At 49.4% G+C, this 24,195-nt stretch overlaps 2 protein-coding genes and 1 non-coding gene across 3 annotated transcripts; 2 read left to right on the forward strand and 1 right to left on the reverse strand.

The window, feature by feature from the left end:
- The first annotated feature begins 326 nt into the window (after nt 1-326).
- On the forward strand, nt 327-15,378 carry PPP1R8 (protein phosphatase 1 regulatory subunit 8). Its single transcript, XM_050983404.1, has 7 exons — nt 327-457; nt 7,903-7,963; nt 10,623-10,776; nt 11,367-11,587; nt 12,242-12,386; nt 12,641-12,705; nt 14,848-15,378. Exons 1-7 carry the CDS (start codon nt 402-404, stop codon nt 15,199-15,201), a joined length of 1,056 nt encoding a protein of 351 aa, XP_050839361.1. The 5' UTR covers nt 327-401; the 3' UTR covers nt 15,202-15,378.
- Nucleotides 10,025-10,188, forward strand: LOC115484724 (small Cajal body-specific RNA 1). Its single transcript, XR_003945432.1, has one exon. It is a non-coding gene; the product is annotated as a small Cajal body-specific RNA 1 (non-coding RNA).
- An 894-nt stretch (nt 15,379-16,272) lies between the features above and the next one.
- On the reverse strand, nt 16,273-24,159 carry SMPDL3B (sphingomyelin phosphodiesterase acid like 3B). The gene is made up of 7 exons (XM_009097615.4): nt 23,796-24,159; nt 22,273-22,370; nt 21,515-21,658; nt 20,783-20,955; nt 20,458-20,638; nt 19,759-19,892; nt 16,273-18,790 (listed from the first exon to the last, which is right to left on the reverse strand). Exons 1-7 carry the CDS (start codon nt 24,086-24,088, stop codon nt 18,398-18,400), a joined length of 1,416 nt encoding a protein of 471 aa, XP_009095863.3. The 5' UTR covers nt 24,089-24,159; the 3' UTR covers nt 16,273-18,397.
- Between the last annotated feature and the right edge of the window lie 36 nt (nt 24,160-24,195).

Consider the following 24,195-nt stretch of genomic DNA (forward strand, 5'->3'; position numbering starts at 1 on the left):
TCGGTACCGGTGCTGTCCCCGCCTCCCAGGGTCGGTACTGGGGCTGTCCTCGAGTCCCAGGGTCGGTAGCGGCGCTGTCCCCACGTTCCAGGGTCGGTACCGGCGCTGTCCCAGGGTCGGTACCGGTGCTGTCCCCGCGTCCCAGGGTCGGTACCGGCGCTGTCCCCACGTTCCAGGGTCGGTACCGGTGCTGTCCCCACGTTCCAGGGTCGGTACCGGCGCAGCCCGCAGCTCCCGCGCCGGGTCCCGACGGAGGCGGGGCCAGCCAGAAGTGGGCGGGGTATAGCCAGGCCCCTCCCCGTCCCCGCCCCTCCAGCAGCGCGCGGTGCACGCCGGGGTCGCCGCGCGCCGCTCCGCGCCTCCCATGGTGCCCCGCGGCGGCTGAATGGGGCAGAGCCAAGATGGCGGCGAGCGCGGCCCCGGCGGGCGGCGGGTCCCTGTTCGAGTGCCCGAGCTGGTGAGCGGCCGCGCGGCCGAGGGGCGTGAGGGGCGCGGGGCTGCGCTCCCCGGGCCCGCACAGTGCTGGCCGGGCCGGCGGGGTCCGGGCGCGGCCCTCGGGTGCCGCCTTCGACAGCGCCGCGGGGGGCCCGGGGCCTCCCTGGGGTGCCGAGGCTTTTGCTGAGAGGTCAGACAGAATCCGTGGTGTGGTAGGAATTAAATATCCTGCTCAGGGGCTGTGTCCGGTACGGGAAATCTGTCGGCTTGGAACTAGGCTGGTGTTTTTATGAGCTTGAGTTCAGAAGTCAGGGCTGAGTGCTGCAGAAGCAGCATCGCGACCGTGCCCTGGGCTGGGTTAGCGTGGGAGAACCCGCGGTGGAACGGATCCCTGGAGATGCCCTGCCTCGTCCTCCTGCCGGGAGCAGAGCTGGGCATCAGGGTGCCCTTGGTCATTTGCTCTGTGTTTTGATCGTCGCTGAAGAGATCTTGGCCCTCCTGCCTTCTGGTTGCGGAGGGATGGGATGGGATGGGATGGGATGGGATGGGATGGGATGGGATGGGATGGGATGGGATGGGATGGGATGGGATGGGGTGGGATGGGATGGGATGGGGTGGGATGGGTGCGGGAGCATTGGGATGGGTACCAGGATAGGTACAGCAGCACTGGGATGGGATGGCATGGCATGGGTGCAGAAGCACTGGGATGGGATGGGATAGGATGGGATGGGTACCTGGGCACCATAATGAGTACAGGAGCACTAGGATGGGATGGGATGGATACCAGGATGGGTACAGCAGCACTAGGATGGGTGCCAGGATGGGTACAGCAGCACTGGGATGGGTACCAGGATGGGCACCAGAGCACTGGGATGGGCACTGTGGTATTTTAAATCCCACAAGCAGCCCACAGCACCTGAGAGCTGGAGCTGTGTGGCCCAGCTCTGCCTGTCCCTGCAGAGCCCAGGCTGTCCCTGCTCACCCAGCTGTGTTGTAGCTCTCAGAGCTTTGTGACAGTGCTGATGTATTGTAATTCAGACCTGGTTTCTAAGTGCCTGCTTTAGTTGGTAAAGTCATTTCACCTCATGGATGAGAATGCCTCATGTATTTTAGGGTCTTATTTGTGCTGAACATACACAATAATAAACTTCTGCATGAGACAGAATGGTGTTCCATGAGATCATGACACAATAAACCAGATGCAGACAAAGATTATTCTGGATATTCAGCTTGAAATTTGAAATATCATCCTTTTTTTCCCCCTAGGGTTTTTATTCAGCAGTGATCACAGTATGCTTTATATCCCATGGTAAATTGGAATTACTTGTACCTTTGAAAGCTGTAGATGGAGGAGCTGGGGAAACACAGCTTGTAAAATGCTCAGTCTCAGTGGCTTGCCTGCTATTGCAGACAAATTCCAAAAGAAATCCCATCTGGAGGAGAGAAATGTAACACCTGTGAGGGCCTCTTCAGGTACCTGGTTTGTGTCCTTAGCAGGGTCTGACAGGGAGAGTTTCCCTGTGTCCCTGCCCTGGTTTGGTTCTGAAGCACAATCTGTTGTGCTGGATGAGAAATGAGGTGGGATCTGGGAGATGATCCAAACCCAGGGGTCAGGGGGGCATGTTTGGGTGCCAGGTCCTGTTCTGTTCTCACATTTTTAAGGTTTTTTGTAATTCACTTATTGCAACCTGAATGTCCTTTTACAATAATGTTCTAAAATTCTTGGGTACAGCAAAGTTCCTGTCTGGACTCTTCCTTGTACATTGTAAGGAAACTTTTTATTTTCTCTTGGATCCTGTTGTATGTTTGCATATTGTATTGGTTTTAGGGACCATTTTTTCTGTGTTTGTAGCTGTGAAGTAAAGGAATGCCTGAGACAATTAGATTTTGTCCAGTTAGCACGTGCAGACATGGCAGCTAACACCAGTGAAAGCTTTGTGTTTTTCTCCTTTTGAAACCCAAAAGCTGTTTCATAAGAGGAAAAATAAAAAAGTGAGGCAGGAGGAAGGCAGCCTGGAGAGCTTCCAGTCACAGTGTTTGTGTTCTGAACCCAAAATGGGAAGTGTTGGGTGCTGCTGGCTGGTGATAACCATGGTGGAAGTGAGGAGCTCTCCTACCAGGTGCATTTATTTATTTCTGGTTATTTTTCTGTTCTCCAAAACAAGTAGAGTGTATTTCATGCTAAAGCTCTGGATGCCTTCTGCTGACATCTGCTGATCTTCCAGCTCATGGTTTGAAAGTGTTCCTTTCAGAGCCAAGCAAAGAGTGCACAGGTGTGATGTGGAACCTGGGCCTTTCCCAGGTAGGATTCTCCAGCCTGGAGGTGCTTTGCAGGAGCAGGCTTGGACCAATAGTGCTGTTATTTAAAGCTCTGACTTGAGAGGATGTAAAGATACCCTGCAGGAAGCCAGGTCTTACACAAGCACCACAAAGTCTCCTGTGCAGGCAGCATTGGAGGGCTTCATTCCAAGAGTGACCAAAAGCATGGAGTGGCAGAGAGGCTTCACAGTCAGAAGCAGATTCTTCTGTAGTGAACTATCTTCAGTCTCCTCAACCTCTATTAAAATCAAACCCACAGTCTTTACCTATCTGTTTATGTTCCTGCTTCTAAGGAGAGCTGCCTGGGGCCTGTGAGCACCAATCATGAGAAATACATCTTGGATAGAACCAAAAGGAGTAGTTTTTTTCCTTGCCTTTAAGTTGTTGTTCATGCTTTTGAGGTTTGCCTCTGTCATTTTACCTCTTCCATAATTTGGATAGTGTCTGAGTACCCCATTTCCAGACAAGACTTCTGCCCTGAAATTCCCAGTTTTCATCTGATGGAAGTTGTGGCTCTGATTTAGTTTTTGTGCTGTTATAGGTTGCTTCTGTATAATCCATACAATATTTATTCTTTCTTTCCTTGTGTTCCCAGCTAAACTTCAGATTTTAGACAGATGAAAAACAGTGGTTGCCACCTTGCTGATGCCAGAACATGTTTAGGCATGTGCTGTAACTCCTCTGTACATTAGCTGAGATTTTTGCTGTGCATTTACAATTGGCATAAAGAGCCAATACTTCCTTTAGTTGAAATTTACCCATTCCATGAGATCAGAAAATGGCTTTGGATAACAATTGGACATCTTAGTTTGATTAAGACTTTTGCAAACCTTCTGAGCTGGCTTTAGGTGGTAAAAGTGATTTCTCTGAGGTACAGGTTATCTGAAATGACCATCAGATGTTTAATGGATGCTGCCTGCCTGTCCTTTTGTCCTAGTGTAACTTGGGTTTGGAATTGTGACTCTTGCTTTGCTCTCTTTGACACATCAGTAGTGGGGATGTCAGCTTTGTCCTGGAATGGACATACATTAGAAATTGTTTGAAGGCAGCAATTGTTTCTCTTTAGTTTCTTTGGCCAAAACCTGGCTATTCCTGGTGATGCTTTTACACAGATTTCTGGAGAGTATGAGCTCCAGAGTTCTGCAAATTCCACCCTGTCCTTGAAGTTGGACATGGAGGTGTGTACATGAGTCACAGAGGCCAAGATTTTTAGGAAGTGGCTAAATTTAGCTTCTGAGTCACGTTTAGGAACCCAAATAATTGACCTAATTTTAAACTAACACAATAGAATTATGGCTGTACTGTCTATGTCCTAAATAGCAGCAATTCCAAATTTCAGTCAGGCTGCTGAGTTTCAGCTGGATATAGATATTATAACCCTGCTGGCATGTCAGCATTGAATCTGCACTGTGGAAGAGATCCTGATTTGTAAAAACTCAGTTCTCTTACTTGGCACATTCCAAAGTGTTGATGGCCTTGTCCTTCTTTTCCAAAATGCTTTCTCTTTGTTACAGAGACATGGCCTGGCCTTTGGAACGTGAGGTGGAGAAAGCAAAGAAACACAATTTTCTGTTTCTAGTAGAGGAAAAAGATTTCTTTGCTTGTAGGTATTTCAATATTTTAAAAACCTTTGCTGGACCCTGCTTTTGTTCAGTGGTATCCCTTGGAAATATTTAACTGCTGATCATTGTAAGCAGTTGATGTCTTCTGTAAGTTGATGTTTTCTGTAAGAAAGCAAAGAAACACAATTTTCTGTTTCAGAGAAGAGTAGAGAAGAAAGATTTCTTTGCTTGTAGGTATTTAAATGTTTTTAAAACCTGTGCTGGACCCTGCTTTTGTTCAGTGGTATCCCTTGGAAATATTTAACTGCTGATCATTGTAAGCAGTTGATGTCTTTTGTAAGTCCAGCAAATCCACATGTGCAGCTGCTGAGGGAAATCCCAGGCTGGGAATGCTCCTGTTCTCCTTGCCAGTCAGCTCTGTTAATTCTCTGGAAGGCTTCACATCCCCCCCCCAGGAGTTCCAGGATTCAGGAGGCAGTCAGAGCATCCTGGGTGTCAGTCAAACTCACTCAGCTAGTGACCAGCACAATCAGTGCATTTGCAGGTGTTATTTTCAGGTCACTTGCAGGATGCTGCCCTGGGGAGGCACTGGGGGCTGTGATGCACCATCTGCAAGGTACAGAAGAAATTGCTTCTTTCTCATTTTCAAGCACATTTCCAGCACTTGTGCTGGAGCCAAGTTGTGATAGGAGAGCACTGGCCTTGGGCAGCGCTAAGGGCTCTTTGTGTTCTGTTGAGAGGACAATCTGCTGACCTCAAGTAATTCTTCAGCCTTCAGAACTGTGCAGGAAAATTCATTTAGTGGATGTTTTAGCACATAGTGGAATTAGTTTAGTGGAAAAGGACTTTTTAAACATTGGACATAAAATGGGAAAAAACTGCTCTGCTGTACCAGCATAAGGCCAGCTTTCTAACCAACTTTCTTCTAGGAGATTTCTGTGAGAGATTTCCTTTCATGTTTTACTCCTTGATCCATGAGGTGTGAGGTTTGATGGGGCAGAGCATGTGAAGGGTGACTGATACTTCCAAATCCAGGCATTACTTCTGATCTTTGGTGGCTTTGGAGCCAAATAATTTTTAATATAAAACTGAAAAATCTTCCTACTTTTTTTTTATTAAAAGGGTTTTCAGGGTATCTAACTTGGACAGCCTGAGCTGTGACTTTGACTTAAAATGCTCCAAAGGAGTTTTCTATCAGAAATTATTTCTCTGAATTTGTTTTCATGGTATCATAATCAGTATTTGCAACCTTCCTGTGTTCAGTCTTTTGCAGGAATAGGTAGTTGGGGGAAATACTGCCTGCAAAGGATTCTCTACAGTCCAAAAGAGCCCAGAGAAGAGGTAGATCTTTCTAGGACTTTAATTCACAGCTGAAGGCACTGCCTTGTCATACTGCTGAGCTTGGTTTATCTGTTGAAAGTAAAGTTGAAGGTAGTAGCAGAGTAAAAATAAGAGCAAGAATGAACCAAAAAGTAGAGGGGGCAATGAAAAAGCAGAGCTGGTATATAGCAAAACAGCAGCATCAGACAGGATTCAGCTGTGCTGGAGCTCCTGGGGGCTCTCCTGTGACCTGACAGGTACAGGGAGGGAGTTGCTAAAATGTGATAGGACAGGCTGACCATTGAGTATCCAGGAAGAGATCACTGAAAGAAAAAGCAGAGGCCAGACTGAGTAAGAAGGAGACTTGTAGAATGAATTTGTTGAAAGGTTTACCTGTTTGGAAAGAAAAAAAAAAAATTGGGGAAGTAGGTGTTGTTTGATCAGAGTAAGGCTGGTGTGTGAAAATTACCAAAAGTTGGCTTGCAGAGTAACCGGAATTTAGCAGTTTCAGAGGAAGGAGGGAAAACAAGTTTTTCAATGCTCAGAGGCAGAAAGAGGGAATACTGAGAAGTGGACAGGATTCCATGAAAGGAACCTGTGTTCCAGTGAAAGCTGAGCACTGAGATCTGCAGGGAGCACAGCAGCAGCCAGCAGTGCTCAGGGGCAGCCTGGCTGTAAATTGCTCAAGCAGTACCTAAGAGGAGGAGATTCCATGGCTGTGCTGGAGGGACTCCAGCTCACCACAGAGACTGTGTCCCACCTTTGGGAGCATTCCCCCACATCACCATAATCCCATTTCAGTGGTGAAGTCACCACTTGTGCTGGAGTTTAGCATCCTCTGCTGTTGCTGCTGCTGTTTGTTCATCCAAAACAAAAGGAGTCAGAATTAACCATATACTTGTTAGGGTGGTATATCCACAGGTTTTGAGAAGGGCCTGACAAGAAAACTTGTGAAAGTCCCAAGTGGTTACTTTAGAAAGGGCCAGAGAGATCTGGGCAGGCTGGTGTAATGGATTGGAAACAAGAAAGGAAAATGCCTGGGAAAGAAATGAAGTAGAAATAACAGGAGACTGTGTTCTTACATGAAATTATTGAGGGGAGCTGACCTTGCAACACAGAAGAAACCAATCAATGTAAGGCACACCCCAGCAACATGAACATCTGTATTTAACCCCTTCAAAGAACATCAGTTACCAGTGACCTTTCTTTCTTCTCCAGCCACCCTGAGAACATCACTGCCACTGTCACTGTTCCCTGGGCTGGCTCATGCACTGAGCAGAATGGGAACATGATCTCTGCAGAGTTCCTCAGCAGGGCAGCAGTGCAGCCAAGAACTAGGTCACTGCTGCTGCCTGGAAAGCTGCTCCAGCCTTAGAGACAAGCAGCAGAGATGTTACCTGTGGGGAGGTCCTAGAGATGCAGATCCTGAGCTATCTCAGCAGAAAAAGATCCTTTGGTGCCAAGAGCTGAGGGATCCTGTGTGGCGCAGGTGGCACAGCAGTGTCCTGACTGAGCACTGTAGGTGCCCAGTGTGATCCTGCTGCCCCCATGAATTCACCCCTTGCTGTGATCTGCTGAGTCCCTCAGGCCTCTGTGCTCCCTCTGCCCGGGTGGGAATGATGCTGCTGACAGGAGGATCTGCTCAGGAGGTGAGCAGGAGCAGTGAGGCTGCTTTTTGTATGGACTGTGCTGCCAGAGGACAGGGGTCCCTCTAGGGCTGCAGCCTGTTCTGTGTTCCCTGTCACTCTCACAGGTGAGTGTGGCGGAGCACTGGCTGTTGCCCAGCACTTTATAATGCTACAGGTGTGTGCAGAGCCCCTTTGAGGTTTTTGCCATCACTATCCTAGAGGGGAAAGGTGGTAGAAGTTTCTGTTCCTCTCAGCCAAGGGTAGAGATGTGCTATTTTGAGGGTGACATGATGAAACAGCTCAGTCCCAGCCAGTCCCCATCTCTAGTTCTTGGCCTCACACTATGTGCTCTCAGGACTTGCTCTGATAATTGTGTAAATCAGATGGTTTTCACCTGGAGAGGTAAAGCTTGAGATGCTTCATGTCCTGTTACTTTCACTCTTACCATAAAAGATTCTTGGTTTATGTGTTGTCAGAAGGAATCTGCAGGGACAAAAAGAAAATAATGGGATTTTCATATTTTCCCCAAAATACTTCTGCTTACATTTGTGTAGGTTTGATCGTTAGCTCAAGCAGCTCTAATACTAATAGAATTTTTATTAAATGTTTTGATACTATATTTTTCCTTTAATTTCCAGGGCAGGGAAACCACCACCTGGCTTACATCTGGATGTAGTCAAAGGAGACAAACTCATTGAGGTATGGAATTAGGGTTTGATGGATTTGGTGCATCAGCAGCAGAACATTCCCCATCATTTTCCACACTTATTCATAAGTATTTCCTTTCTCTCATGTATTCATTATCTTCAAATCAGGTGTTTTTTTCTCTGAAACAATGAATGAAGTGACTTTTCCCTTGCCTCATGCCATGCAGGCCTTCCATCAGTTAAACCTCTTCCCTTTGTACTGCTTGTTTGAGAAACCTGTCTGGTCAGTTAATTTTTTTATTTTGCATTACAGTCAGATTAACCAGGCATCCTGTATTTTGCAAGAGTGCTGCTCTGTCCTGCAGTATGAAATACAGTTTGATTTGATTTTCCTCCCACATTCAGCATCTGTGAACTGTGTTGTGATCAGCACAGATACAGCAAGTTATTTTTATTACAGCACCACTTCATTCTCTATTTCATATTTTTTCTTATATCACACTGAAAGTAATAAATAAAGAAAAGTCTCTTTCCCATTGTTGACAGAGAGAACCCAAACCAGTGAATGTATTTCAGTGTGGAGAGACTCCTATCTTGAAGCTGACTGAAACAGAAATGTTTCTGGGTGTAGTGGTTTGACACTGGCCAAATGCCAGGCACCCACAAAAGTCATTCACTTATCCTCTCCTGCTACAGTTGGGCAGGGGAGAAGGGAAAAATAAAATGAAGGGCTCATGAGTTGAGATAAGGATTGGGAGAAAAAAACACTCTAAGGGCAAAACCGGTTCAAATGTAAAGGTACAAAGTAAATGTATTATTAACAGGGTCAGAGGAGGCTAACAAGTGAAATAAGCCTTTAAAACACCTTTTTATCCCCCAGCCCTTCCCTCCTTCCCACTGACAGCGCAGGGACATTTGGTGGGGGCGTGGGGGTTTTGGTCAGTTCATCACTTGAGATCTTCTCTTTGCTCAGGGAGAGGAGTGTTTTCTCTGCTGTGCCATGGGGTCCCTCCCACAGGCAAACAGGCTTCCCAAAACTGCTGTGGTGTGGGTCACTCATCCATGGGGTGCAGTCTTTTGAGGCTGGGCTGCTCTAGTTTGGAAGCAAAAGGAACCTCTCTCTCCTTGGCTCTCCCCTGGATCACAGCTTTCTCTGGCATCCACCCACTCCAGTGTGAGCCCTTTTCCCATGGGCTGTGGTTGAATCTCTGCCTCCCCCATGGATCTCTTCATCCCCTGTGGATCCCTACAGGCTGTGGGTGGATCTCTGCATCCCCTGTGGATCCCCACAGGCTGTGGGTGGATCTCTGCATCCCCTGTGGATCCCCAGGGGCTGTGGGTGGATCTCTTCATCCCCTGTGGATCCCCAGAGGCTGTGGGTGGATCTCTTCATCCCCTGTGGATCCCCAGGGGCTGTGGGTGGATCTCTGCATCCCCTGTGGATCCCCAGAGGCTGTGGGTGGATCTCTGCATCCCCTGTGGATCCCCAGAGGCTGTGGGTGGATCTCTGCATCCCCTGTGGATCCCCAGAGGCTGTGGGTGGATCTCTGCATCCCCTGTGGATACCCAGAGGCTGTGGGTGGATCTCTGCATCCCCTGTGGATCCCCAGAGGCTGTGGGTGGATCTCTGCATCCCCTGTGGATACCCAGAGGCTGTGGGTGGATCTCTGCATCCCCTGTGGATCCCCACAGGCTGTGGGTGGATCTCTGGCTCCCCATGGACTTCATGGATTACAGGGACACAGTTACTTCACCATGGTCTCACCACAGCCTGCAGAAGAATCTCAGCTCCAGCACCTGGAGCACCTCCTCCACCTCCTCCCTCTCCTTCTCCACTGCCCTTGGTGCCACCATGGTGTTTTCCCTCACATGTTTTCCTCAGCTCCTCCTCTCCTCTGTCTAGAAGGAAAAACTGCTGCTGGTAGCTGCCATTGCCAACAAGTTCCACCAGTTTAAGGATTCTTGCAAGATCCTGTAGTGTTGAGCCAAACAGCACTTGGATGTGGTCCTTATGTTTCCCTGTTCAGTACAGGTGGCAAAGAGTTTTTCAGTTTTGTCTTTTCTGGTAGGCAGGAGTAACCAAGGAAGAGCTTTGTTAAACCCTGGGGTTATTGAGCACTTGATACTAACCGAGCCATCAGTGTCCCAGCCTCTGCAGAGGCCTGAGGGGCACCCTGTGATTGCTGGGTCTGCAAAGTGCAACAGCAAAACAAGCCATGCAGTGTTTAAGCTCAGTGTGTGAAGAAAGACACTGGGTTATAGCTCAGAGGCACAGAACATTCTGGAAATGTTGTCTTGAATTAAAGGCAATACAATTATCTTCTCTGTTGATGATTTGTTGCAGTAACTTCCATGAATTTGTGTCTTTGCAAAAATCTCTTGGAAGTGCTGCCCAGGCAGGGCAGTATTGTTTGTGTGTTACAGGCAAATGAAAACTTAAAGGATGCTTTTGGTTTCACTTGTGGGCAAGAATGAGAAATGGTTTGAACAGTTTTTATGGTAACTGAAATTGTGAGGTAACTGCTTGCAGTGTTTGTGGAGCAGACTTGAGTTGATGTATTTAACAGTGCCAGACTAAACTGAAATATTGATGAGCTGTTGATGCTTTGTCTTGAATTTGCTCTATTTATTCATGTTCTTGAATTTTTTTCAGGAAGTTCCAAAAGATTCTAGGAGTCTAATATGCTTCTCTGTTTGATATTCTACCTCAGAAACTCATCATTGATGAGAAGAAATACTATCTCTTTGGGAGAAATCCTGATCTCTGTGATTTTACCATTGACCACCAGTCTTGCTCTCGGGTCCATGCTGCCTTGGTCTATCACAAACATCTCAAGAGGGTTTTCCTCATAGATCTGAACAGCAGTAAGTAGTGTGGCATTAACCAGACAGAAGAGCTGTGCTTCAGCACTTAAACATTCTGAATCTGAGACACTTTTTCCTTTTCCATTGTTGTCTGCACTGTGGGCAAATTGATATAATTTGAATTGGCATTGTAGGGAAAGACAAGGGTTAGGGCAAAGGAGTGTTTGCTCCAGTCAGCCTACAGCTGCCTCACTGGGTGTTTCAAACATTTCTAACTTGTAAGAGGCCAAAGGAGAGGAGGAAAGTGACTTGGCCTTCCCATCACACTTTTAGTGAAGCCTTGTCTTCTGAGGGTGATTTCCCAAAGTCTGAAACCTGTCAGGTATTTTTTTTTGCACTGTCCAGACCATACATTGGGACCTGCAGGAATACAGAAAGTAAAATGTGTTTGTAGTTTATTTCCAGTGTTTTTTGAGGACCTCTGGTGTGTGTCATCTCAGTTTGTGAGGTGGTGGGTCTGCATAGCCAATGCTTTCAGCAGTACCTCAGTGCCTTATACCTTGGACCGATTGTTACCATTTCTAACGTTCTCAAACTTGAATACCACAATCCCAAGCTCAACAGAATATTTTGCATTTTGCTGTCCTCAGCACATGGCACGTTCTTGGGCCACATCCGTTTGGAAGCTCACAAGCCCCAGCAGATCCCCATCGACTCCACGGTTTCCTTCGGCGCCTCCACGCGCGCGTACACCCTGCGCGAGAAGCCGCAGACACTGCCCTCAGCCGTGAAGGGGGATGAGAAGATGGGTGGTGAGGATGAGGAGCTGAAGGGTTTGCTGGGGCTGCCAGAGGAGGAGACAGAACTGGACGTGAGTATAAGTCACCATGATATTTTCTGAAAAATCCTTCGCCAGGATTTCTTCTCCTGGGAAGCTTCAGCTTCTCCCTGTTTTGCTGCTTTGGAATGTGATTTGGAGATTGTTTATCCAGCATGGGAATTGTTTTAATTTCATGACCAATCATGGTTCAGCTGTGTCCAGGCTCTGAGGAGACATGAGTTTTTATTATTCATTCTTGTCGAGACTCCTGATGTATCTTTTTCTTTAGTATAGTTTCAGCAGAGTAGAATAGAATAGAATAGAATAGAATAGAATAGAATAGAATAGAATAGAATAGAATAGAATAGAATAGAATAGAATAGAATAGAATAGAATAGAATAGAATAGAATAGAATATCAGCCTTCTGAGAACTTGGAGTCAGATTCTCATTTCTCACCTCGTCCTGGGGACCCTCACAAACACCACAAGTGTGATGGCACACTGCCTTGATGGCATTTCCAGCAAGGACAGCATTCCCCACTCATTTGCTTAGTCATGGAATCATTTAGCTTGGAAAAGACCTTTAAGATCATCAGGTCCATAAATCTAACAGTGAAGTTGAAACTAAACAATGTCCTGTGGTCCTCTGATGTGCACAGTCACGCGATTAAATCAGACTTCATTTGTTTGTAAATTTGCTGTAGAATCTGACAGAGTTTAATACAGCCCACAACAAAAGGATCTCCACACTGACCATTGAGGAAGGGAACTTGGACATCCAGAGGCCAAAGCGAAAGCGGAAGAACTCCAGAGTGACGTTCAGTGATGATGATGAGATCATCAATCCAGGTAAGGAGCTTGCTCTCCTTAAGTTTGAGGTGAAGTCCCTAAGGTCCTATGAGGTGTCTTTTTACTAAATTGAGGAGAGAAACTTCTGGGCTTATTTCCTTTTTAAGGAGACAGAGAATAATTTGGTCACTCCATCGACAGGGAGCACATTCCTACGTTACCCCACAGAGATTATTTTTCCCATGTGCTCACTGAAGGCATCACAGGTTGTGCTCACAGGTTGTGCTCACAGTCATCCCTGTTTTTCTTTGCAGAGGACGTGGACCCATCTGTGGGGCGCTTCAGGAACATGGTACAGACAGCAGTGGTCCCTGTTAAGGTATGGGTTGACTCCTACCTTTCTCATTAGCACATTACATTGATGAACTCACCTTATAATTTATGAATTGCACCTTAGAAACAGAGTGCTCCCACATGGGAGGTGTTTCATTGTTAAGCAGAAGTCATGTCTGTGTTCCACAGTTGTCTTTTTTAGCAAATTTGAGCATTTCTCTTTGAACCCAGCTTTAGCTTTTTTTCTTTAATAATACATGGGATCAATGGTGATTTTTTTTTTCCTCCCAAAAAGAAACACTTTCTAGAAATCTGGTGCATTAGTTCCAGGTGTCAGATAAAACTGTGGTAATAGAAGGGGAAAATGAGAGTTTATTTAAATACTGTGTTTGATGTTTCATAGGTTTGTGTACTAGAACAAGCAGGTTTAGGCTTTGCTCCAAGATGAGTGTTCTGTTTAATTGGAGTATGCAAGGAAAAAGAAAGATCTGCAGAGCTTCAGAGCAGCTAAGCCACTGTGTAACAGCAATTTCACTTGTTGCTGGTATAGCCTAAATAACGTCATGTGGAGAAGGATAATAGTCCATAAATCCAGACTGCAGGAGAAGATTCCAGTGATCAGGAGCAAAATTACCCAAGTGATCTAGAAGTTGAAGTTTCTTTCTGTGGGAGAGGGAAGGTTTGTGTTATAATGCTCTCAGGCACGGGGTGGGACTTGGGGTGTTGTGTGCAGGGCCAGGAGTTGGACTCAGTGAGCCTTGTGGGTCTGTTCCAACCCAGGACATCCTGTGACCTACTTGGTCTTTGTTCAGGATGAGTTCAAGATTGGCAGGAGTGTAAAGGAGGTGAAGAGGTGCTCAGACTTCATCTGAGTTACACCTGAGTGTCAGCTTTTGTCTCCCTTCCTGCACTGTGCACATCTGAGAGTTTATTGTTGTGGTTTTCAAGGCAGCCCAGGTTTCCAGGAAACCTTGTAGGACAAAGACTGGGACATGGCCTGTTAGCACTTTGTATGTGGCAGATTTAGGTGCCTCTTGGGGAAAACTATTGGAATATTACCAATATAGCTGAATGGGACATGCCTGAGCTTGTCTGGCCCTTGCTGCTGAACCAAACAGCAGCACTGTGGTGTTTCACCCCAGAGACACTTTTGGCCATGGCTGGGTGGTGTTTCACCCCACAGACACTTTTGGCCATGGCTGGGTGGTGTTTCACCCACAGACACTTTTGGCCATGGCTGTGTGGTGTTTCACCCACAGACACTTTTGGCCATGGCTGGGTGGTGTTTCACCCACAGACACTTTTGGCCATGGCTGGGTGGTGTTTCACCCCGCAGACACTTTTGGCCATGGCTGGGTGGTGTTTCACCCCGCAGACACTTTTGGCCATGGCTGGGTGGTGTTTCACCCCACAGACACTTTTGGCCATGGCTGGGTGGTGTTTCACCCCACAGACACTTTTGGCCATGGCTGGGTGGTGTTTCACCCCACAGACACTTTTGGCCATGGCTGGGTGGTGTTTCACCCCACAGACACTTTTGGCCATGGCTGGGTGGTGTTTCACCCCACAGACACTTTGGGCTGGCTGGGGGCTCCAGCTGGCACGTGGGGACAAGCCCAGGTGTGCAGGAGCTCTGGTGGCTGCAGGATGGAGCTTCCCCCCATCACAGGGGCTGCTCCTCGGGTTTCCCTCTGCCAGAGAAGCTTTAAGGCCATGGGGAAGGAAAGGAGTGGGTTCTGATGGAGGGTTTGGATCCAGAGCTTTGTTCTGGCCCACAGCCTCTGAACCCAGCCCCAGCTCCAGCAGAACTCCTGACCCCGTGGGTGCTGCTCCTTTTAACCCCGGGGAGAGGGCAGGGAAGGGGCAGGGAGCCACCAGCCAGGGACAGGAGGGGAGGTCTCAAGGGACAAAGGACACCTGGATGGCCCAGTGCCCCCCAGGGGTAGAGGGCATCCTTTGAACCTGCCAATCACTGGAGCCCTTCTGGAATGCCAGGACTGACAGACAGTGCTGGGAGGGGAAAGGAGAGGTGACTGACACACCTGGGGGGGAATCTTCAGGGGAGGGACCCGGGGTTCTGAGGTAAACCCTGCAATCACAGCACAACAGAAAACGGTCTTGGCACCCAGTTTAAGCAGGTTGATGTTCCTTGCATTGTGAGTAACTCTCTCACTCCTCGTGCCTGCAGAAGAAGCGCCTGGAGAACGCGGGCTCGCTGCCCACGGACGAGTCGGCGTCGCGGCGCATGCAGAGCTTCCCCTACAGCGGGGGGCTCTACGGGGGGCTGCCCCCCACCCACAGCGAGGCCGGCTCGCAGCCCCACAGCGTCCACGGCACCGCGCTCATCGGGGGGCTGCCCATGCCCTACCCCAACCTCGCCCCCGATGTGGACTTGACTCCAGTTGTGCCCTCCACAGTGAACATGAACCCAGCTCCGAACCCCGCTGTCTTCAACCCTGAAGCTGTGAATGAACCCAAGAAGAAGAAATACGCCAAGGAGGCCTGGCCGGGCAAGAAGCCGACCCCGTCCCTGCTGATCTGAGCTGGGCTGAGGGAGGGGAGGAGTTACAACTCCAGAAACTTTTCATGTGCGGTATCGTCTTTTTAAAATTTCAGTGTCCTAACAGATGTAATACCAAGATTGGAGGAGTGAAATATCCTTTAAAGATCTGTCTTCAAATGTTTTTATATGTCTGTTATAAAAAAAAAAAGAAATGCAGCTCCCGTCTCCTTTTGAACCAAAACCCCTACAGCCTTTTCTTAGCCACCACTGTCCCAGAGGTCTTTGTGCTGAGTTTGGATCCACAAGTCAAAGGGGCAGTCACACAATTTCATTATCACTTATGGCATGACCCTGCAGGTCTGTGTATCTCAGTGCTGGGCTCGCTCTGGTGACACTGTTCCTGCTGGCCATTCTCACAGCAGGGCAGCTCTGTCAAGAGGAAATGTTTGTGGGGCCAAGCCTTGCAGAATCCCATTGGAAGGAGTTGTAAAACTTGCAGAATATAGGTCAGCTTTTATTTTTTATATTTTCAAAACCCCACCAATGTGGGGCATTGTCTTTTTTATTTTTATTATTATTATTATTATTTTTAGTTTGGCTACAGCTTGTTTTGATTTCCACATAAAACACTAGATCATCCCATGAGCCATGAGTTGAGATGGAAAAGCAGGGAGGCAGGTGGGTTCCTTAGCTTTGTTCCAGTGCTGCAGAATGGGGTCTGTGGGATGGATACAGGGTGCAAACAGGGCATCCAACAGGATCAGGCACTGTCTGCACTGTGCCATGGTGACTCCCCTGGATAACTCAGGGTGAAGTTAACACAGTGGAGTTTCTTTTAGACTTGGTGGCCCTGTAACTTAAATAGTTTCATTTTTATTTGCAAATGGAACTTTTAAGTTTAGAGTATATGAGATTCATCAAGACAAAAAGCTGGGAGGACTGGCCTGTTCCCCACACACTAATATTTTAGCTGCTGGGAACTGCAGGTGAGAATTGAGTGCTACTGAGAGCCAGAATAGGAATTCTCAGTGGACTTGGGTTGTTGCTCAAGCCCTTTAGTTCCTTGGGTTGATATTTGAAAATTATTCACATACTCAGACATATTGTGGCTGTACTTTATGCAAGGTAAGGCCAGAGCTTTATTATTCTTAAGTTTATTCTGGATTTTTGTACACACTCTAATGCAGTTCAGCTACAAGTCAAATTCCTTTGCTGTTTGGGGGATCCAGGAAATGTGCACTGAAATGAGAGCATGTACCTGGCTGTTCACTGTGTGCAGGACTGCAGCTGCTTGGGGAGGTACTGGCAGGTTGTTGGGGCTGGGCTGTGTTCCAGGGAGCTGGGATGGTGCTGGATCAGGCTGTGTTCCAGGGAGCTGGGATGGTGCTGGATCAGTGCTGTGTTCCAGGGAGCTGGGATGGTGCAGGATCAGTGCTGTGTTCCAGGGAGCTGGGATGGTGCAGGATCAGTGCTGTGTTCCAGGGAGCTGGGATGGTGCAGGGTCAGTGCTGTGTTCCAGGGAGCTGGGATGGTGCTGGGTCAGTGCTGTGTTCCAGGGAGCTGGGATGGTGCAGGATCAGTGCTGTGTTCCAGTGAAATAGGATGCTGGATGCACCAGACCCGTTTCAGACAGATGCCCCAAAATCTGTGAGTTCCTCTCTGCAGTGATTGCTTCTATCATGTCCCTGAGGTGCCAGCAGGCAGCTGCCCAGCTCACAAGAGCCATGGCTTTAGAGACTGCTCTGTTCCCTCCCCACACTATCACATCCAGCTCAGACTGTTCCTTGTGTGGATTCAGCACCTGCTCCATGATCCAGCTGTGCTGCTCTGTGTTTAAGTTGCCATTGATGGTTCAGCTGTTGGGCATTTGTTCTGCTTCCCAGTGCTCCCACAATAACTCAGAATCTTCCTCTTTAGTCTGGCCTCTAAGATTTTCATTTCCCAGCCAGTTGCTTTCTAAGGCAACTCTTTAGAGTAAGACTAGTCAGGACAAACAAAAGTTGAGCAGGTTTCCTTATTTTTCTTTTGGATTTTTTTTTTTGTTGTTTTATTTTATTTTGGGGGGAAGAGGGTAGGGGTGGGGGGTTTTTGGAATTTTTTTTGCAAGTGGCTCTTTGCAAGACTTTTCTTGACAAGGGAAACTTCACTGCTCGTTTTTTAAAGCTCTTCTCCTCTCAGACTCTGAATCAGCTCTTATTATTTCAGAGCTCAGGGGCCACAGCTGGCCACGAGGGGACAGGAACATCGAGGGGCTTTGTACAGACATTTGTACACTTGTGTAATATGTAATAGGCCTTTTCACACTTCTGTTGAGCTTTTTACCTGTAACCTTTACTATGTTGTAAATTAAATGCAGATTTTGCCAGGTTGGAGAGTGTAGTGTGTTCGTTCCAGTCTGCACTGGTACAGCTGAGCCTGCCTGATGTGCTGTGGGCTCAGGGGAGGATCCCGCCATGGCCAAGTGCCCTTGTCCCTGCAGGCCTTGGCCTTGGGCTGCCTCAGGCTGCAGCTCCTAAAGCTGCCCCAGCTGCTTTGCTTGTGACCTGCTCTGCTGCCTCGTGCTGCACTTTGGTACACAAGTGACACTCAACAGTGGATTTTGAACAGTGGTTGCTTTTGTTATGCGAGTCGAGTTTTATCTGGTTCTGGCTTAATCCTCTTTGTAAGTTGTACTCCAGACTCTCATTGTTCAGCCTGCTCCTCTGACAGAGTGAGGCCTTGGCAGGCTGAGGCTCCATCCCCTGTCACTGGATCTGCAGCCTGCCCTGGCCTCTCTGGGCTGTCACCCCAGCCCACCTTGCTTTGCTCAACAGCCACAGGCTGCTGTGGAACAAAGCCACCACAAGACTTCCTGAGTCACCAGCTGTGCAGAAGTGTGTGCCAAAATAAGGAATGCTGTCAGCAGCCTCTGGAACATGTGGCAGCTCCCTACCCTCACCCTTTGCCAGTTCATGTCCACAGGGAGGCCTGGTCTTCATCTGATTTGTGGGGCTGCCCCAGCAGTCCTACCAGAGGGGAGACACTCCTTGTTGCAGTCACTTTAGCACAACAGGGCTCTCAAAAACATTGCTCTTCACACATCAAGTTTCTCCAGAAAATTTCAAATCACAGGGCTTTTAGTAAACATTGATAATTTTGTCCTGTTTTCCAAGCAAGTTCTCAATGCCAAAACCACCAATTCACATGCAGTGTAGTGTGATCTCATGCCCTCCTCCTTTTCTCTTGCTCTTGGCCATCACAGCACTGGCTGAGGACTGAGAAATCCTAAGAACATGCAGAAAACCAAAAGCCAAACACTGCTGGCAGCAGAGGCAGAACTGTTGGTTTTCACACACTCATCATACTTTAGAAAATCGACTTCCCTGATGGCACACAGGTGATCCACACGGCATTCCTGCTGGCACTGCTCCAGGTCATACCTGGCAGAGTTAAACTCATAGTACAGCTGCAAGTAGTGGGGGTCCCTGGAGATCCTCTCCAGCACTGTCTGCATGGAGCCTGCAGAGCCATCAGGGACCTGGAAGGCTTCTGTCAGCCTGTACTCCTCCTCCCACTCTGGGAACTCTTCCTGCCGTGCTGAGGCCATCGTGTTGGCACGAGTAAGGTTCAAGTAGTAAGTCACCATATCCTGAGAGAGAGAAAAACAACTGGGGGACATCAGGACAAGATGGCCCTGGGTGAAACACTGGGTCGAGTTTGGCCCCCACCCCAAGGGCCCAGCTGCCCTTGATGGGGCTTCCTACCCAGGGGACACCTCAGGTGAGACCCCCCAGAACCCACCCCAAACAGCCTGTTTCCTAAGGGGTGAAGGGGTGGCTTTGCTCTGCTTGACTTTGACCTCCAAACGTCAGAAGCTTTGAGCCTGGCCTGCTCAGACATCAGTCAGTTACTATCAACACCGCCCAGCAGAAGCAAGGGCCACGTGAGTGTTATTGAGAAGTTATCTTCTCAACTGTGAACTGAAGAATCAAGTTTTTCACAGCTGTTCTCAGTCTCTTGCCCTTTTTCTCTCTGCTTCACTGACTCCCCAGCCTTGCACAGCATATCTTAGCATTCACTTCTGTGCTATAAACATGTAAACAGAGCAACTATAGACAGCTTCATCCACTACAAAGGAGGGCATAAGCACCCATCCTCCACCTCTTGGCAAACAAGAGATGGGAAACAGAAGCTGCCCCTACAATTCACCTCAATTCAGAGGGACAGAGATAATTTTTCAGACGGTTTAAAGGTTTTGGAGAGGGTCTGACAAGTCTGTTATTACTCTAAGAGTAGTTCTGTGATCCATATTATCTGGAGAGTAAAGCAAGTGTCAAATGAAACTTACTAAGGACATGAAGAACACCACAAAAACTGTCTGACCCTGCCCAGGGGAACTCATCCCAGCTGGATGCACTGGCTGCCAGGGCCATGCTTCATTCAACTCACTGACACTCCAACTAAATCTTTGTGCCAGACACAAGGCTGAAATATCCTGGGTCAGAGTCCTCTCCCATACAGCCACTCAGCTTCTGTGGACTGAGAAATCCTGTTCTGACTAGAGGGGGAATTACAGTTGTTCTGGAGCTGCAGTGTGGTGCACACAGGGGTCCCTACCAAGACCTGCAGGGTGTCCTGATCATAGTCGATCACCCGAATCGCAGGGTTGTTGGCTCCATTGCTCACTCCAGGTAATGTTGTTTTCCAGGGAGTCACTCCAGGGGCCAGGAACATGACATTGATTGGAGTACCTTCACAGAAATGCAAAGCAAACTGTGACTGGAGACCATGGCTTGTCCTACACCCTGTCCCCATCACAGAGAGCATCTGGAGCAGATTGCATTGCTGCCAGCACCTTTGTCCCCAGCTCCCTGTACCACCCCACACACAAAGATTAACACGTGGAACAACACTGGGGACTGAGCACAGGGCTGCTGCAGCCAGCAATGGGCTCTCCAATGCTGCCAAAGGCTCCTGCAGTAAGGGTGGCCAGAGAACCACATCAGCAAATGTGTTCACCCAGAGCACCCCACACACACAGAGATTCAGCACTGCTCCCTCAGCAATGCCCAAAGCCCTCAAGACAGAAGAGGCAAGAAGCTGCCAGGCATTGAGGGGAAACAGCAACATTTGAGGGTGAATAGGAAGAAGGGCAGGAGCTACAGACTGGGGGTAGAGATGAGAACCACTGTTGCCTCTTGCTGCCCAAAGCATGTCAGATGCTTTTGCTGGCTTCTTAGCCGCTTCCAGCCAACAGCCACTAAAACCTTTCCTGGACAGTGATTCTGAGAGCTGTCAGAGCTGTCACACAGGCACCTGTGTGGCTGTAGAACATGCGAAAGCTGTCTGTGTGATGGTGCCCAAAGAACTGGGCAGCGATCACCGCGTGGTGCCTCTGCACAATTCCCAGGTAGCGCTCGTTGAAGCCCCTCCGGAACCAGGGCTTGCCCCGTTTCTTCTCGAAGAAGCCAGGAGGGACGTGCCCCACAATGTAGACCTAGAGAAGCAAGAGCTGCCCTGAGCACAGAGCCCACACCACCCATGGAGCACCAGCCAGCTGCAGCTGCACCGAGAGGGAGCAGAGCAGGAAGAGCTTCTAGGCTGGGGAGAAGCCAGGTTGTTTATTCAGTCCTTTTAATACCATTTCATCTGCTCTAGAGGCATTGGTCAGTGTTTCTTCCAGCCACTGGAACTGCCCCCCAGGATCCTCCTCAGCAGCTGTCTCATCATTCTGGTCATAGTAGAGGTTGGTGTTGAGGACAACCATCCGCCCCCTCATCCCTGGGCCAGGCAGCTTCTCACTGTAGAAAGCTCCTTAAAAATGCAACCAACAGAGGAAGAGCTGGAGATCTGCTCACACTGGTGGCTGTGATCCCAGATCCCTTTGTTTCCCCCCCTCTCTGCTCTCCTTAGCAGCAGCCACAGCAAGGTCACTGCCTGGGACAGTGCCCTGAGCTCTCCAGGATGTGGATTTGGAGTGACTCTTCCCTGTGTGTCTCTTGCCATTCTTGTGCCTCTCCCACTGAAGGGAGACCTGAATGGGTACAATGGGCAGCACCAGGAGCTGGGCAGCTCTGGAGAGCCCCAGCACCAGCTGCTACCTTTAAAGGTATTTTTCCTCCCTCTGCAGGTCACCACTCTGCATTCTTTCCAGTAACTTGGCAATGGCAGGAGAGACTAAAGAATAAAATAATTTTTCCTCTTGCAAGCAGAGCTCCAAGACAGAAATCAGCATTAAATTGGGCCCTACCTCTGCAAATCCTCTATGAATACCGCTGCTCTGAGCATAGAAGCAAGGAAAATTGTTCATGGTATTCTCCTACCCCTCCTCATATCCCCAGCATGCTCTAAACACGAGCCAGTGGTGCCAGACCTGCTCTGAAGAGAGGAAGGGAGGCATCACTCAGCCAGGGCCGCCACAGCTCTGCTGTTTGGTTGTAGATCCTGTGCTCCTTCCCAGGAAACTGATTCTTGGGGTGGAAGTCATGATTGCCCATTGCTGCATAGACCTTGGTACCTGGGGGCAGAGCCAAGGAGGCACAGGGTAGGTCAGGGCTGCAGAGGGGACAGGGGAGGGAGGTCAGGGCTGCAGAGAGGACAGGGGAGGGAGGTCAGGGCTGCAGAGAGGACAGGGGAGGGAGGTCAGGGCTGCAGAGAGGACAGGGGAGGGAGGTCAGGGCTGCAGAGTCCCTCTGAGCTCCCTGAGGCACTCACAGCCTTGGGAAGAGAGCTTAGCCAAGGCCAGCCACCCTCTGCCCCAGGGCACCACAGGGCTCTGAGCTACCTTTGGGACATGCCACCCACAGCCAAGTGACTGAGCTGTCACCAGCAGTAAGGCTCCTTGTCCCCTGCTGACAGAGGTTATGTCTGAGGGTATCCTGCAGCCTTTTTTCTGCCTTCATTACTAATAACAGAAACCTTTCTTTTCCTCTCTCCTGAGTGAGCTAACCTGAAACATGAGTGTGCATCAATGCTGTGTGGCACAGCAGAATTGAGGCCACCAAACAAGTCCCAGTGACCACAGCCCCTTCTGTGCCCTTTCCTATCCCAATTCTGTCATTTCTCCATCCTGATTAACCCTTCCCATAGGTCTCTATGAACCACTCCCCTTCTCAACCCCTCAAATCCTACCTGGAAATGTTTCTTTTATCAGGGAAGTCAGATTTGCTATTATGTGTAGAACCTTTTCTTCTCCAAGCTGCTCATTGGGGACATGGGGAGTGTCATCTCTAGAAAGAGAAGCAGCACAGTCACTGTCTGGGACTAACAGGGCCTGTGCTTACAGCAATGAGCAAGGCAGAGAAAACTGCCAACTCCTCTCTGAGCCTCCTAGAACAGAAAGTGTAAGCTTTTGGGTGCAGAAGTCAGTGCTATGTTGACTGGCCAAGACAATGAGGGAGTTTCAAGAAATTGCTCACAGGGAAAATGAGCTCCACTCCAAACTTGCCAGAGCCAAGGAGTGTTCAGACAACACTCTCAGGGATGCACAGGGTGGGATTGTTGGGGTGTCTGTGCAAGGCCAGGAGTTGGAATCCATGATCCTTGTGGGTCCCTTGCAGCTCAGGATATTCTGTGATTCCAGGATTCACTTCACCTTAAAACCCATGTGCACCCTGCTTTGGGGTGTGTCACAGGCACTAAAGCTGCTGGAAACACTGCAAGGGTCAGCACTTTGCAATCTGAGGGCATCTGATCTGCAGTAATGAAGCAGAGCTGTTTGCACAGCTGTGATCACCATGAAACAAGGAAATGCCTCTATAAGGCAGCAGTCCAGGGCTGCTCCATGTCTGTGTTTGCAATAACATGCTTATGGCATTTGTAGGTGATGCTGGGCTGCCCACAAGTCCACTGGAGAGAAAGGAGAACATTCAAAATCATGTCAGAGGACTGGGGAAAATTGCTTGAGGGAAAAAGAATACTCAACATAAGGTCACAAGAACCAATAACTGCATTTAAGTAGGAACAGGCATCTGCAGGGACAGAAAATGAAAACATGGGACAAGCAACAGCCCTGCCAACTGGAACTGGAGGTAACAGCAAGTTGAGGCTGCACTATCAGATGAAGGATACACAATCACCATGCAAAATAAAGCTTTTACCATCTGTAAGTGCTACTGAGGCCTCCCATAGGACAGGGGACCCACCCCTGGAAACCACATCAGGACAGAACATTCTCCACTGGGGAGGTTCCTCTGACTCCTAAAGCAGAACTGTCCCTTGTGCCAGATCTCCAGGTGCCTCATCGCAGCCAGAGAAATGCTGCAAGCTGGTTTACCCTGCTGTTCCCACTGCTCTGACCGGCAGGGCTGGATGGACACACAGCCCACAGCTCCTTCCCCTGGGCGTTCCGGGTACTCGGACTCACTGTGGGATCGATCACACACGGCCGGAAAGGATGCACAAAGGACGGACAGGGAGTTGTGATCCTTTTGTCACCTCACTGCCACAAGCGTCTTGCCAGTGTCGAGCGCCCTCGCTGGCGTTGTGCTTTCCTCCCAACCCGTTTTACATTACAAGGCGCATTCTGCCCTCTCCTTTCCAAAGCGGGGACCATGGAAGGAGCCCTGCCACACACACCACGAGCTCCGTACGGGGTGCAACTGCCCTTCTCCCGCCCAGCCCCGGTGTCCCTCAGGCGGGCCCGGCGCTCTCACCCGGTCCAGAGGACAAAGTCCGGCGCGGCCAGGCGGGCCCGCATGGCCCGGGCGGCCGAGCGGAGCAGGTTCCAGGGAGCATCGCACAGGTAGCTGCCCCACGGCCCGGCGGGCCCGGCCCGACCGCCGCCCGACGGGCACGGCTGCCCCGCTGCCGCCGCCGCCTCGTACCCGGGGTCCCAGTGCAGGTCCGTGAGGTGCCAGAACCGCCCGGAGCCGGCGCCCACACCGGGCAAAGCCATGGCCAGCAGGCACAGCAAGAGCAGCACCATGAGCTGGCCTGAGGCCGGCATGGCAGACACCGCCGCCCTCACCTGGGCCCGGCCCTCACCTGGGCCCGGCCCTCACCTGGGCCCGGCCCTCACCTGGGCCCGGCCCTCACCTGAGCCCGGCCCTTCGG

Source organism: Serinus canaria, chromosome 23, assembly GCF_022539315.1.
Source record: "Serinus canaria isolate serCan28SL12 chromosome 23, serCan2020, whole genome shotgun sequence".
NCBI lineage: Eukaryota > Metazoa > Chordata > Aves > Passeriformes > Fringillidae > Serinus > Serinus canaria.